This window comes from Thrips palmi, unplaced genomic scaffold (assembly GCF_012932325.1).
Source record: "Thrips palmi isolate BJ-2018 unplaced genomic scaffold, TpBJ-2018v1 HiC_scaffold_18, whole genome shotgun sequence".
In the NCBI taxonomy this organism is placed as follows: domain Eukaryota; kingdom Metazoa; phylum Arthropoda; class Insecta; order Thysanoptera; family Thripidae; genus Thrips; species Thrips palmi.
The window spans coordinates 1,010,256-1,023,217 of NW_023144627.1; the positions used below are offsets into that span (position 1 = coordinate 1,010,256).

Genomic DNA, 12,962 nt, shown 5'->3' on the forward strand with positions numbered 1-12,962 from the left:
TGTAGTGTACCACTCAAGGACCACTCATATAATTAAAAAAAATATTCAGAACTTCGGCCGTAGCGATTTTTTGAAATTTCAAATTAACTTTCAAAACTTTTTTTAAAATTGTGTCTTAAGGCGCTCAAATGGGTTGAAAACAGTAAATGGCAACATAACTAAGTGAGAAACAGGTTTGGGACCCTCAGCCTTTGCCAAAAAGAGCGTTTTTGACTAAAAATAACGGTTTTTTGAATTCCCAAAATACGCCATCTTCCTTTTCGACCATATTGGTATCAAAGGGCCCTAGCGGGTTACTCTAACTGCCAGCAAAATATTGGGGACGGCAATCCATAAACACCGGAGATATTGTCAAAAAACTCCAAAAGTTATCTTAGTGGATCGTCAAAAATTGACTGTATGACACCCATATAGCTCCCGTGTATTAAAATGTTGTCCTAGTGTCTGTCTTAACTCTCTGGAACCATTTAAAGCTGAAGGTCAGCATTACTAGGGGTACGCGCCGTTCAGTCTGGGCGCGTAGTGTGGCTGAGCGATGCGAATGGACATTTTTTGTGCACTTTGGACTATGCTTGAGTAGACGAAATGTCCATATTTTGGGCTCATATTCAGTGAACTTTAGACCAGGGGTACAAATGGTAGTGATTTTCGTTATCAGAACACCAAAAACTGCTGGGATCAATGTAAAACTCGATTTAAAAATTTTGGTCTAAAATTGGTCAAAATTCGGTTAAATATGAGTCTGGGAAAAGTTTGAAGGTCATTTTTGAGTTCAGCACACCAAAAACTGCAGGAAACAATGTAAAACTCGACATCAAAATTTTGGTCCTAAATGATCTAATTTGCGATGAAAATATAAGTCTGGAGTCGAAATGAAAGTGATTTTCGTTATCAGCACACCAAAAACTGCTGGGATCAACGTCAAACTCAATTTAAAAATTTTGGTCCAAAATTGGTCAAAATTTGGGTAAGTGTGAGTCTGGGAAAATTTTGGAAGTCATTTTTGAGTTCAGCACACAAAAAACTGCAGGAAACAATATAAAACTTGACTTGAAATTTTTGGTCCAAAATGACCTAATATGGGATGAAAATATAGGTCTGGTGTTAAAATTGCCCAAATTGCGTAGCTCTAGTTGAAAATGTAGGATTGGCATTGAAATAAATGTAGTTTTTGTGACCAGTACACTGCAAACTACATACAATACTTTAGACTCAATTTCTGTATATTGTTCCTATTTGTCTTCATGAAGCACCCTCTGTCGTCACCAATTTCCTGATGCCACACCAAAGCGAATCCCTCAGTCGAGTAAAATTCAATTGCCAGCATTGAATCGCTTAATTGGCTACTCGTGTGCTTGGGTCACTATTCGATAACTCTTTTTTTGTAACTAATGAACTCACAATTTTATAAGTTATATTTATGAAACATTTTGTCATTCTTTCATTGTGAACCAGTGAATATTGGTTGGAACATGTTATCACAGTAAATATTAAGAGAGTCAGTTTAGGTTAGGCTGATCTAAACCAGTTAACGGGGACCAATTATTGTCAAATCCAGTGATTCGTCACATAGAGTCCAATGCCAAGGCTACCCAAGGCTTAATGAACCGACATAATTTATCTTACTCATGTAAACAATACTGAGTAGTACCAGTTATATTAACTTCGGAGAAGTTAAAGGAATCGTCTCACCAAATCCAATCACCAATTCACTCACCGCTCAAAACCTGAGTCGTCTCTTTGAAACCAATATCAATTCAAACTCTATTAGGATTAAATATACACTACCATATATTGATTCTATTAATAAACTCATGTTAGTACTTTTGTACTCTTGTCAGCTTGCAGCATTGCAATAGAATGAATTTCTCGAGTCCAAACTAAGTATGCCTGCCAATGTCAACACAAGTTATTTATGCATTTCCCTGATTTCCTCCAGTTTGAAAATTTTAAAAAGAGGATGACACTAGAATGAAATAAGAAGATGCACACAATATAAAAGGTCAAAATAAAAACATCCTTTTTACAATGCTTTGTCAAAAGTGCACTGACCTGAAGATGATTCCCCTCTGACAGGGGAGGAGGGAGAGGGGAACGAAACACGTAAATAATTTTCGAATCCATTCTCCATATTTCGCTGTGTTGGTGTTCCAAAAGGGTTTTAATCATTCAAGAATGTTGAAAAACTAAGGCCGATCTCATTTCCAAACCCTTCTGCTCTTTATTTAGTTTTATTTGCTCATTTGCTTAAGTCCCGTATTTGAGAGCCGCGGACCCGCAGGTATGAGAAATTGGTAAGCGCTGCGGCGCTGCCAACCTAACCAAGCTAATGACCTGATTCAAAAATATGTTTTGAATATTTCAAACGATACTAAACAACGATTTGAAACAAACTCGTGTTGGGGGGTACTAAGGCGACGTTAAATACGAAATCTTGAAACTATAGCCACTGTAGTTGCTGAGAATCGTTGGTGAGTACAAAGTCACAGACAGACGCACGACCAGTCACTTTTCAGCGCGCCCAAACACGGCAAGGGCTTCGCTATCGCTCAGCCAACAAGAATTTGGGCATAGTCAATTTTTGACGATCAACTAAGATAACTTTTAAAGTTTTTTGACAATATCTCCGGTGTTTATGGATTGCCGTCCCCAGTATTTCGCAGGCAGTTAGAGTACCCCCGGGCCCGAGGGCCCTTTGATACCAATATGGTCAAAAAGTAAGATGGCGTGATTTGGGAATTCAAAAAACCGTTATTTTTAGCTAAAAACGCCCTTTTTGGCAAAGGCTAAGGGTCCTACCCTTGTTTCTCACTTTATTATGTTGCCATTTACTGTTTTCAACCATTTGAGCACCTACAGACGCAATTTTTTAAAAAAAAAAAATTGAAAGTTTATTTTGAATTTTAAAAAATTTCACGGTTAAAGTTCTGAACATTTTTTTCAAAAAAATTTATGGGTGGTCCTTGAGTGGTAGGCTATGCTAGAAAAAATTGGGAGCCGGATGTGAGCAAGTGCGTTTTGGATCATGATGGTTTGACGTGGAATGCCCCATTTATCTATAAAAAACAGCAGACTTTAGAACGGATGCGCGTCGTCATTGGCAATCATGGTGGGGTTCCTATCACGGATATTCACTTTTTCGTAGATAAGACCTCACTTGGGAGTTGTGAGGCACAAGAGGCAGATCGCGTTGCGCGCGTGAAGGAAGTATGGCTTTAATTCCAGGTGAGTTGTAAGTAAACTAACGTTCTCTGCGGCAAAAAGCTACGGAAAATTCTGTAAACAGCTTGTGGTAATTCTCCGTAGCCCCCTTGTCAATATTCTCCGTAGACTCTTACAGTATTATCCGTAGGACCGCACAGTATTCTCCGTAGGACCTTACAGTGATCTCCGGAGGACTATACAGTCTTCCAGTATACATCTACAGGAGTATACTTGGGCAAGTATACAGCTATAGATGTGTACTTGGTAGGTATACACCTATAGGAGTGTACTTGGCAAGTATACTCCTATAGATGTGTACTTGGCAAGTAAACTCCTATAGATGTGTACTTGCCAAGTACACTCCTATACATGTATACTAAGCACACAGTGAATTTTGTAGTGCGTACAGTCTTCTCCGGTGTACTTGGCAAGTATACTCCTATAGATGTGTACTTGGCAAGCACACTCCTATAGGTATACTAAGTACAAAGTGTATTTTGAAGTGCGGCCCTACGGAGAATACTGTAAGAGCCTACGGAGAATATTGATAAGAGGGCTACGGAGAATCGGCAAAAAAATTAACAGAATTTTCCGTCCTTTTTGGCACAGTGTTGTAAGTCCAGGAAGAGTTCAGTGCGGATGCATGCTAGAGGTTCCGAGCCGAATCGAACAATCGTTTGAACTGCCCTCCTTCCAACTCGCCAGAGCTAGTAAAATCGGCCAGTCTTTTTGGTGGAAACAAGGTTGGGTTCTAAGCAGATTTTGAAATATCTCAATTTCAGGCCAAAATACAAACACTTTCCCATGTCAATTTCTTTGCTGAAATTCAGTGCCGCGAATATTACGGCACTGACATTTTACGATACCTTTTTTTCTTCGACGCTTCGCAGAATTTTGAGTGTTCCGCTGCAACAGAGTGGTGCGGGCGCAAGCAAATATTTGCCGTCCTCACGCTAAATGATTATGCATGACGAACGTGATGCATTAAACGTGTGATCACATCTACATTAGTTGAAGCATTTGTACGCATTTGTACGCAAGATTCCACGCACGCACAAAATAGTGCAAAAATCCCACATTAACGTTTCGCGCACCAATCTATTAACTTGCTTATCTCATCTTGTTCCAGCTTTACTCGCCCTTCTGGTCTCACTGACGGCGTTTTCGAGTCCCTTGCCCTCTGTCTCACGCAGCTTGAAGGATGGAGTCCTGTGCGACTTGTTCTACACCTTAAGCTTGAAAGATGGCAGGTAATTGGCAGTCTCTGAATTATGCTGCGAGCCAGCTTGTTATGAATCGATCAGGAAGTCGAAACTGGGTACACGGCAAAAGAGGTACGTGGATTTCCATGGCAAATGCCATTGGTTATCGGCAGGGAAGGGAGTTCCTGGGCAAATCAGGAACAGTATTCGCCGTGCACTGCAAGGAAAATTGTGAATAGTACAACAAAAGTACAACACACTGAAAAAAAAGTCTAGTAACGATAACCAGAATCCTGGTACCAAATACCAGACTGTCTGGTAGAATATAACTCAACTAGAATTCTGGTAAAAAATACTAAACTGTCTAGTTGGCCTCAGTCTAGTAAACCGTACCAGATTTATAGTTATCCTTACAATGCCGCCAGGCCCCCTTCTGGTAGTTTTTACCAAACATCCTGGTTAGTTAATGTGCTTACAAAACTGAAGTAAGAAGTCCATAATTTAATAAAATATTTTATCGTAGTGATGAAACCTGATGTGACGTCGATTTCGTTAACGAACAACCTCTGAATTGTTTTTTTCCCTCCTCCTCTCCTCCGGATTCGAACCGGGATCTCACACTTGTGAGACGGGCACGTTACCACTGCGCCACCACGTCGCCTGTGGGTCGAGGGGATCCCCACCAGGTGACTCTCTACGTGTCTGGCTCAGGGAAATACTCCCAGTGTTTCTTTCGGATTTAAGACTCCGAAAATAACGAAACCGGTTGCAGTTTACTTTTTGACACCCGAACATTTCAATTGAAACGAATATTTCGAAGTTTTACGTATGGTGCCAATTACTGAACAGTCTGGTAAAATTTACCAGGATTATTAACCAGACACCTGGTAAATGTCACAACACCCGATCTGGTTACTGCAACTGATCATCTGGTGAGAGTTACTAGAATTCTCGTATGAGTAACTAGTACTCGTTTAACTAGGATTGGTCTGGTACTTTTAACCAGACTTTTTTCTCAGTGAGGGATTGTAGAAAGTACAACGAGAGTTGTACAAAGTACGACGAGCCCTGGACTGCACAGCACTCGTCATGCCGGTTCCATTGTACTTTGTACAACAATTGTTATACTTTGAAAGTACAATAAAGTCCTGATTTAAAAAAAATTGCCAGAAATTTGTGTACTTTGGCTGTGGTTTTTTTTGGCAGTGTGGACGGACCGTGTTGCGGGTGACGTTTAAGTGCGCCTCTCTTTCTCTGTCAGGTGTGACGGCTTCGAAAAGATTCCGGTCCCCTGTGACGGATGGTGCCGTTCGTACATTCAATGTTCAAATGGACTTCCATCCCTGAGGGGCATCCAGTGTCCGTGGTACAAGCCAGTTTTCCATCCCACAAAGAAGAAATGCGTCCTCTTTGTGAAAACGTGCCATTGGTGGGAGGATCCTGTTCCAACAACGACGAAGGTACGCCATATTCGGTCCAGACAGGGATAAGAGAAAGTCACTCATGTACAGTAATTATACAGAAGAAGTACGGACGAGGGGTTACCCACTCCGGGAATCATGTGTACACTCAGTCCGGGAATCATTCGTAAATCTTTTAAAATTTGATGGAAAATCCTCATAGTTTCAAGTTAAAGTCATGGTAATCATGTGATACACACAAAAACATTCAAATACAAAGCAAATTTTTGAAAGTTCTCTCTTTTTCTCAGGGATATGTTCTGGGAATCCGGAATCGTGTGTACACTAAAACAACGAGTGGGTAACCCCTTCGAGCACGGAGCAGTAAAACAGAACATAAGATCATTGATCGAGTTAAGGATATATTTAACAATTTTGAAAGACATACACGGGCTCAAATATTTTACGTGGATCATAATGCCTTCATAAATATTTACAATTAATGAGCGCATTTACTCGTATGTTATTCACCTGAGAACGGTTGCACATCAAAGAGCTCATTGAGCTGCCTTTGCTGGGTACCTCTCTTGTGCGACTAAGACCTAAGGCCTCCGATAATGAACAATTAAATGCATTCTGAACGGCGTGGCGTGAAACATTAACCACCTAGTACATGTTAACCAATTGTGGTTTCATTCCAAAATGGGGTACTTAGGAAAAAAGCTGGAACGGAAGTGGAGACGAAATCAAGAAGAACAGAATATGAGTTCACGAGAATGAGCGTCTGCGTCGCCGTTCTGCCGCTTCCGCGAACCTATATTCTCATGCAAGTCCGGCATTTATTATTCTTGATTTCTTCTCAAGTTCCATCCCAGCACGCTAAATGCTAATGTTATGTACAATTTTGTACGAGACATCATAGTTTTTAGGGCACACGAAATTTTGATACGAATAACTGCACATTTTTCTCAATGTTCATACAAAATTTTGTACGAATTTGTACGAAAAGTTGGTCTGCTCAAAAAACTGTGATGTCTCGTACAAAATTTGAACAAAAACATTTAAAGTGAGCTCTAATCCGAAGTTCCCAATAATGGAGAGGACAACGACAGGTGACCTCACAGTAACGCAGTGGATTCCCCTCGCAGCGTTCAACCACGTCACGCAGGCCGACAACGCAGTTGTCCACAACCCCCAGCAGCCGGACCACGCAGCTGCCCACGGGTGCGAGCAGCCCCAACACGGACTCGCCCGCGCCTACAAGCAGCCCAGCGACGAATCCACCTCCGCCTACGAGCAGTTCAGAGACCGCAACCCCTGCAACCAGCGGCGCAACGACGCCTGCGACCATCCCGGAAACAGACCCTACGACACCTGAGACCAGCCCGAAAACAAACCCTTCGACACCTGCAACCAGCCCGGAAACAGAGTCTACGACGGCAGGGACCAGCCCTGAAACTGATGCTACAACGCCTACCGCCACCCCGGAAACGGATCCTACAACAACTGAAACCAGTTCGGAAACAGTCTCTACGACGACTGCAACCAGCCCTGAAACAGACCCTACAATGCCAGGGACCAGTCCAGAAACTGACGGTACAACGCCTTCCACCCGTTTGGAAACAGACCCTACAACGCCTGAAACCAGCTCGGAAACAGATTCTACGACGCCTTTAACCAGCCCTGGAACAAACCCTAAAACGCCAACGACCAGTCCAGAAACTGACGCTTCAACCACTCCGGAAACAGGCCCTACAACGCCTGAAACCAGCCCGAAAACTGGACCTACAATGCCTGGAACCAGCCCTGAAACAAACCCTACAACGCCAGGGACCAGTCCCGAAACTGACTCTACAACGCCTGGTACCAGCCCGGAAATAGACCCTTCATCATCGTCGACAAGCACGGGAACAGACTCCACGACGCCCACCACTAGCCTGGAAACAGACTCGACGAGCCCGGGAACAGGATCCACCACAGGCAGCACGGATACGGTTTCACCTTCGATTGGAAGCACTCCAACGACAGGTCCGCCTACTTCTAGTCCGTCGCTCACCACTTCTACACTGTAAAAAATTATTGTGAATTTACGAAATTTTTTTTTACAAATTCTCTGTAAAGTAACAATAACATTTCGTTATTTTATGAAATTTATTCGTAGAGACCGTTTTATGAATTATTCATCACAGAAATCTTCTTAATTTTATGAAATTTGTTCGTGAACACCGCCTTATGAAATGGTACGAACAAAATACATCTCAAGCGTGACTAAAATACTACAACAATGTCACAAAAACATGAAAAGTTTCCTAAAATTACAACAAATGCTTGGGTAATTCCGTTGCACAAATCGCTTGTAAGATTACGAGATATGGTGATGCCTTCATCATTTTACAAGATGTTTCATAAAACAAAACAAAAACGCTGAAATAAGTTAATCTCCATTTAATCAGCGTGACAAGGTAGAACAAAAGCGGTCCACGTCATTTTGAGCGTGTAAAAAGTTTGTAATTTTACAAATTACTGCGTGAAGAATAATTCATAAATCGTTAAGAAACAAAAAGACGTTGTAAATTTACAGATAATTTGTGCAACGAAATTACCCATAAATTGTTTGTAAATTTACGAACTAATTTTTTACAGTGTAACGGCTTCGAGACTCAGCCTCCCACTACGTCGAGTCTCCCTCCATTGACTGGACCCACGATTGTTCCCACTACAACAACGCATGCGCACAGTACTCCGAGCACAAGCGGAACTCCCACCACACAGTGTGACGGATTCGCCAAAAAGAGGACAAAATTAATAAACATGAAACCGTTTGATCAATTTACACCCAAATTTGTATACCAGGCTTTTGAAGAGCGCTGAACAAGAATTGAGAATCAATATTGCTGTACAAAGTGTTATTTTCTAAATATCACACTTAAAAAAAATATTTTTAAGTGTATATTTTCAAAATTTAGTCTACACACAATATTGAGGTCACTGAAGTCGAATATAAAAGTAGTTTTCATCAGGAGCACACAGTTTTGACTTAGCACGACGTACACTTTTACTTGCTGTAGTCGTTAGATCTAGATGAATTTGAGGTTAGGAATCTCGAAAAATTGATATTTTTCGGAGAATTTCCTTGCTTTTGGGCGTGGCTATTAGTTTAGAAAAGTCAAACATTCATTTCATGGCGCCAGGGGTGTGGTGAACGTGTCTGATAGCGTTAGAACGCCTCACCTTAGACGGCGACACGCTGCCATGTCCTATATTTAAATGCTCCCGGAGCGTCGGGTAGCGCATATTAGCGCCCAAACTCAACTTGTTCCTGTAGAGGAAGGTCTAAGCTTCAAGTTGACACCAAAATTACCGCGGGACTCGGCGGGACTCGGTTTGAAACTCCAAGAGAAAATGCAACTTCTTATAACTTTTGTCGTTTTTCTATCATATTGTATGGACGCGATTTTCAAGCGATGTTGAGGCAATGATGGCTGTTCTATACAGGCAAATTGAAGAGAATGAAACACCCTTTCCAGTACACTACTCGGTTTGCTGCTAGCATGATTCGTTTTCCCTGTACGCATCCTCAAATACAAGCAATGAAACACTGCTGCGAGCTCGCCCCGGCAGCGCTCTCAAAGCGCTGATTTCGAAGCCACGGCTACGCTCTCCTGTTGGGAGCATCGACAAAATTCAAACGGCGTTTTGCAGATTAGTCTCTTGTCTACAACATGCCCTAGTCACTTCCTCTGAACCTCATACTTGAAAAAATGAATTTTGTCCCCGTTTCGGGGCATCCGTCACACTGTGCACCACCCTGCTGACCACATCACAGGGCTCGTCCACGCAGTCGTATTCCACTTCAACTAGAATCGGTACTACGCAGGCACGCACCACCGCCTCGGGCACAACGCCGCACGCTCCTGTTACGCAACAAAATAGCGCAGCACGTCAAATTGTGCTTGGGGACTTATCTATAACAAATTTGAAAATTAACGGAAGTCTTTTGAGCTTTGGCAAAAGGAAGTAGATTGTCAACAGCTCCTTTCTTCCTTGCATGGGATTATTTGATAAAAAGACTTTGATTTTAGCCTTTCCCGGTAGTCCTTTTTATGATTTTTGAAGTACTCTTTGAAGGCTGCTTTTACTCTGTGTTTCAAACGAGGACCATGCCTCCTAATTTCTGGTTTTCTAATTTTTGTTTCTTTGGTCGGTAATATTCCTCATTAAAGTCATCTTCGCTAGATTCCTGTCTTTTTCTTTTAATATTTGTATCCTTCTTTCCACCTTTCTTCTTTGGTTTCAGTCGTATTTCCAAAACGGTGAAATTTGTCAAATTTTCACCAAAATTCACAAATTTTACTACCCTTAACAATGCCAAGATGGTTCTCCAACACTTTTTGATGCTTTTCCCACATTGCTGAGTCTTCAAAACCACCTCAGAAAAATTTTAAGGAAAAAGTTTGATTTGACTATTTTTTAAACTGCTACAAAAAATAAACCATCCAAAATCTTTCCAAACAAATTTACATGGTGAGTCAGGGGCCGATACAGAATCGATTGATACCACTTGGGTCGAAATCCGACGACCTCGATTCCAAACCGTCGTTGGATTCACGTGGAATGTCCCTGAAGACATGGAAAGGTTCAACGACGTGGAGCGGCAGGTATTGAAGCAATCGCACTAGTCAGGTTTTGGCCATTTTCAGCTGCTAGCCCCCTTAAGAGCAATAACTGTAGAATGATACGCACGGAGGTTCAATCTTCGCCGGCTTTGGGCTCGGCGGCCCTGCTTGGAGTTGATTTTCAAACGATCAAACTTACATAACCATCTTAACCGTTTTAAGTTTGTCTGAAAACAGCAATAAAAACTTGAATTATCTTGACCACAGGATTTTGCAAGGGTAGGGATTTTGCCGAGATTTCACAAGAGACCACGTCAAATTTATTCCAGATTGATGGTATTTCGCTGCATATCAGCAGATTTTGGCAGGATTTCGCTGAATTCCACCAGACTTCGAAGGGATTGCACGAGATTGCTACCGATTTCGCGCAAGATTTCGGCCAAGTTTCTCGGGATACTGTCGCAACCAGGGTGAGGAACGGAAAACTCCCATCGGACAAAACACTACCAGCAGCAAGTACCTGTCAAAATACCCTGCGGTTCAGATTGAATCCTTACTTCAGACGTTGCAGGCACCAAAAGACTTGCTGCGTAGAAAGGGTAATATGTCACCATTCCTCGTCCTTGAGACTGCGCAGCGAGCCAAAGTCACCAACACCTGTTCTTTTGACAGCTTTGTGCAAATTTTGGCTGTCGCAGTCCTAGAGAGCTAATTTGTTTAATACGTGCAACGCCTTCCCATGACCCCCTCCGATTTTGACCAAAATTTTGTTCTGAGATGCCCTTATGGTAAGAAAAAACATCCTAAAATATTAGGTCGCTAAAAAATTTATTGGCCGAGAAAACCAATGTTTTCTAAATTTGCCACTTTTTTTACTTAATTTGGGAGTTTCTTTACTACTCTGAGGTTTTTGGTGCTAAGTGGCTGAAAATTAATATCCTTATGTAAAATTGCCCAAGGAACAAGAATATGGTCACAGATTTAACCTACGACCGATATCTTGAGAAATACGTACCCAAAACGACCAAATTTTACTGAAAATACCCAAATTTTGGGGAAACGGTCAAAAATATTTTTTATCCACGATCCGTTGACGCCATCTTGTAGAAAAAGAGCTAATAAAGCCAATGAGCACACGCCCATGTTTGTAGCTCAAACCGTTTAGAAGCTGTAAGGCGTCAAAGTTGGAGGTTTTTTGAGGGGGCCTGAAAACCGGCCCTTTTGACCTCTGCGCTCAATGTCCGGCACCCGAGCCGTACCAGCCATGATCCTTGCTTTCGAGGTGAGGTCTGCGTGCGCAATGGGAGTCAAGAAGAGGGTGAAGCGGCACAGCGTTTCTGAACAGGGTCCTCTTTAGAGCGCCTGAACAGCCGAGGGTTGGTAAGCTCACCAAACGGCGCTTGGAAAGCACACGCCGCACCGTGGGCTCGCTCAAGGCCGCGAACAATGCCATTCGGTGTAAGTCTAAAACTGTCGCCCTCGACAAGCTTCGGATTCTGTTGGCTGCCCCTTCCTTCTCTCTCTTTCCCACATGGTCCAAAGCCGTGGCCCACGACCCCTCAACCTGCCCCCAATACCGGATATATTGTGTGTTGATTCAGATGAATTTCAAGCTTTTTGTCGGAAGCTGTCGCCCTTTGGGAAGCTTAGGAAGTTCTTCGGAATCTGTCGGCGTTTCCCCCGGCGGTTTTCTCACTTTCCCAACCCTGAGGGGTTGAGGGCGATTTAGCTCCATAGTATTATGACCCAAATTTGGGAGTCATGATCATGACTCTTTCATTCTCAGTGTAAAATGCTCTTTAACTAGAGACAAGTCAATAACAGTCTGAGAGTGCGGTCGACAGCTCGAGGGCAACGCAAGGTTCACACGTTCACACTGGTCAGAGAATTAAGGGGAGTCATAATGAAGTAAGGGAAATTTAAAGGGGCATTAGAACTCAGGGAAAACCGTAATTAGGTTAGGGAAAATCGCAACCAGGATAGGGAAAATTTGAAAAGCTGGCATGAAGTGTAAGTAATGCGTAGTAGGGGTGCTTGCTTAGCTCATGCGTTTCGCTCCGGAAATCATTAATATCGTATTTAATACCTATTTATACCTATTTATTGAACCTTGCGAATAAAACTTGAGAAAAAGGTCAGAGAAAATATAAAGTTTCACCCTTTCAAGAAGGCCAAATTCAGGGAAAACGAAAACGGGAACCTGTTTGAACCTTCAGACAGCGAGCTAACGCCTTCGAACAGCTTTGGATTCTGTGTCGGCCGCAATCTCCACCCTCCTCCTCTCTCTTCTTCTTCTTCCTTTCCCACATTGCCCAACTACCGCCCTCGACCCCTCAACCTCCCAAACACTAAATGAATTGTGTGTTGTTTCAGACGATTTTCAAGCTTTTGTTCGGTTATGGTCCCAAGCTGTCGCCCTCAGGAAGGTTCGGAAGAGAATCGGAGGGTTGGGAAAGTGAGAAAACCGCCGGGGGAAACGCCGACAGATTCCGAAGAACTTCCTAAGCTTCCCAAAGGGCGACAGCTTCCGACAAAAAGCT

General features: G+C 42.6%; 1 protein-coding gene across 4 annotated transcripts; it reads left to right on the forward strand.

The window, feature by feature from the left end:
• The first annotated feature begins 3,082 nt into the window (after positions 1–3,082).
• Positions 3,083–10,043, forward strand: LOC117645048 (mucin-5AC-like). 4 transcript variants are annotated; one of them, XM_034384943.1, is made up of 6 exons: positions 3,083–3,225; positions 4,334–4,454; positions 5,668–5,866; positions 6,955–7,868; positions 8,452–8,571; positions 9,611–10,043. In XM_034384943.1, exons 1-6 carry the CDS (start codon positions 3,210–3,212, stop codon positions 9,825–9,827), a joined length of 1,587 nt encoding a protein of 528 aa, XP_034240834.1. In that variant the 5' UTR covers positions 3,083–3,209; the 3' UTR covers positions 9,828–10,043. The 4 variants fall into 4 exon arrangements, with proteins under 4 accessions (XP_034240834.1, XP_034240832.1, XP_034240833.1 ...); XM_034384941.1 differs by lacking the exon at positions 3,083–3,225 and adding an exon at positions 3,760–3,947 and having other exon boundaries at positions 8,452–8,568; positions 9,608–10,043; XM_034384942.1 differs by lacking the exons at positions 3,083–3,225; positions 9,611–10,043 and adding an exon at positions 3,768–3,947 and having other exon boundaries at positions 6,955–7,874; positions 8,450–8,584.
• The last annotated feature ends 2,919 nt before the right edge of the window (positions 10,044–12,962 follow it).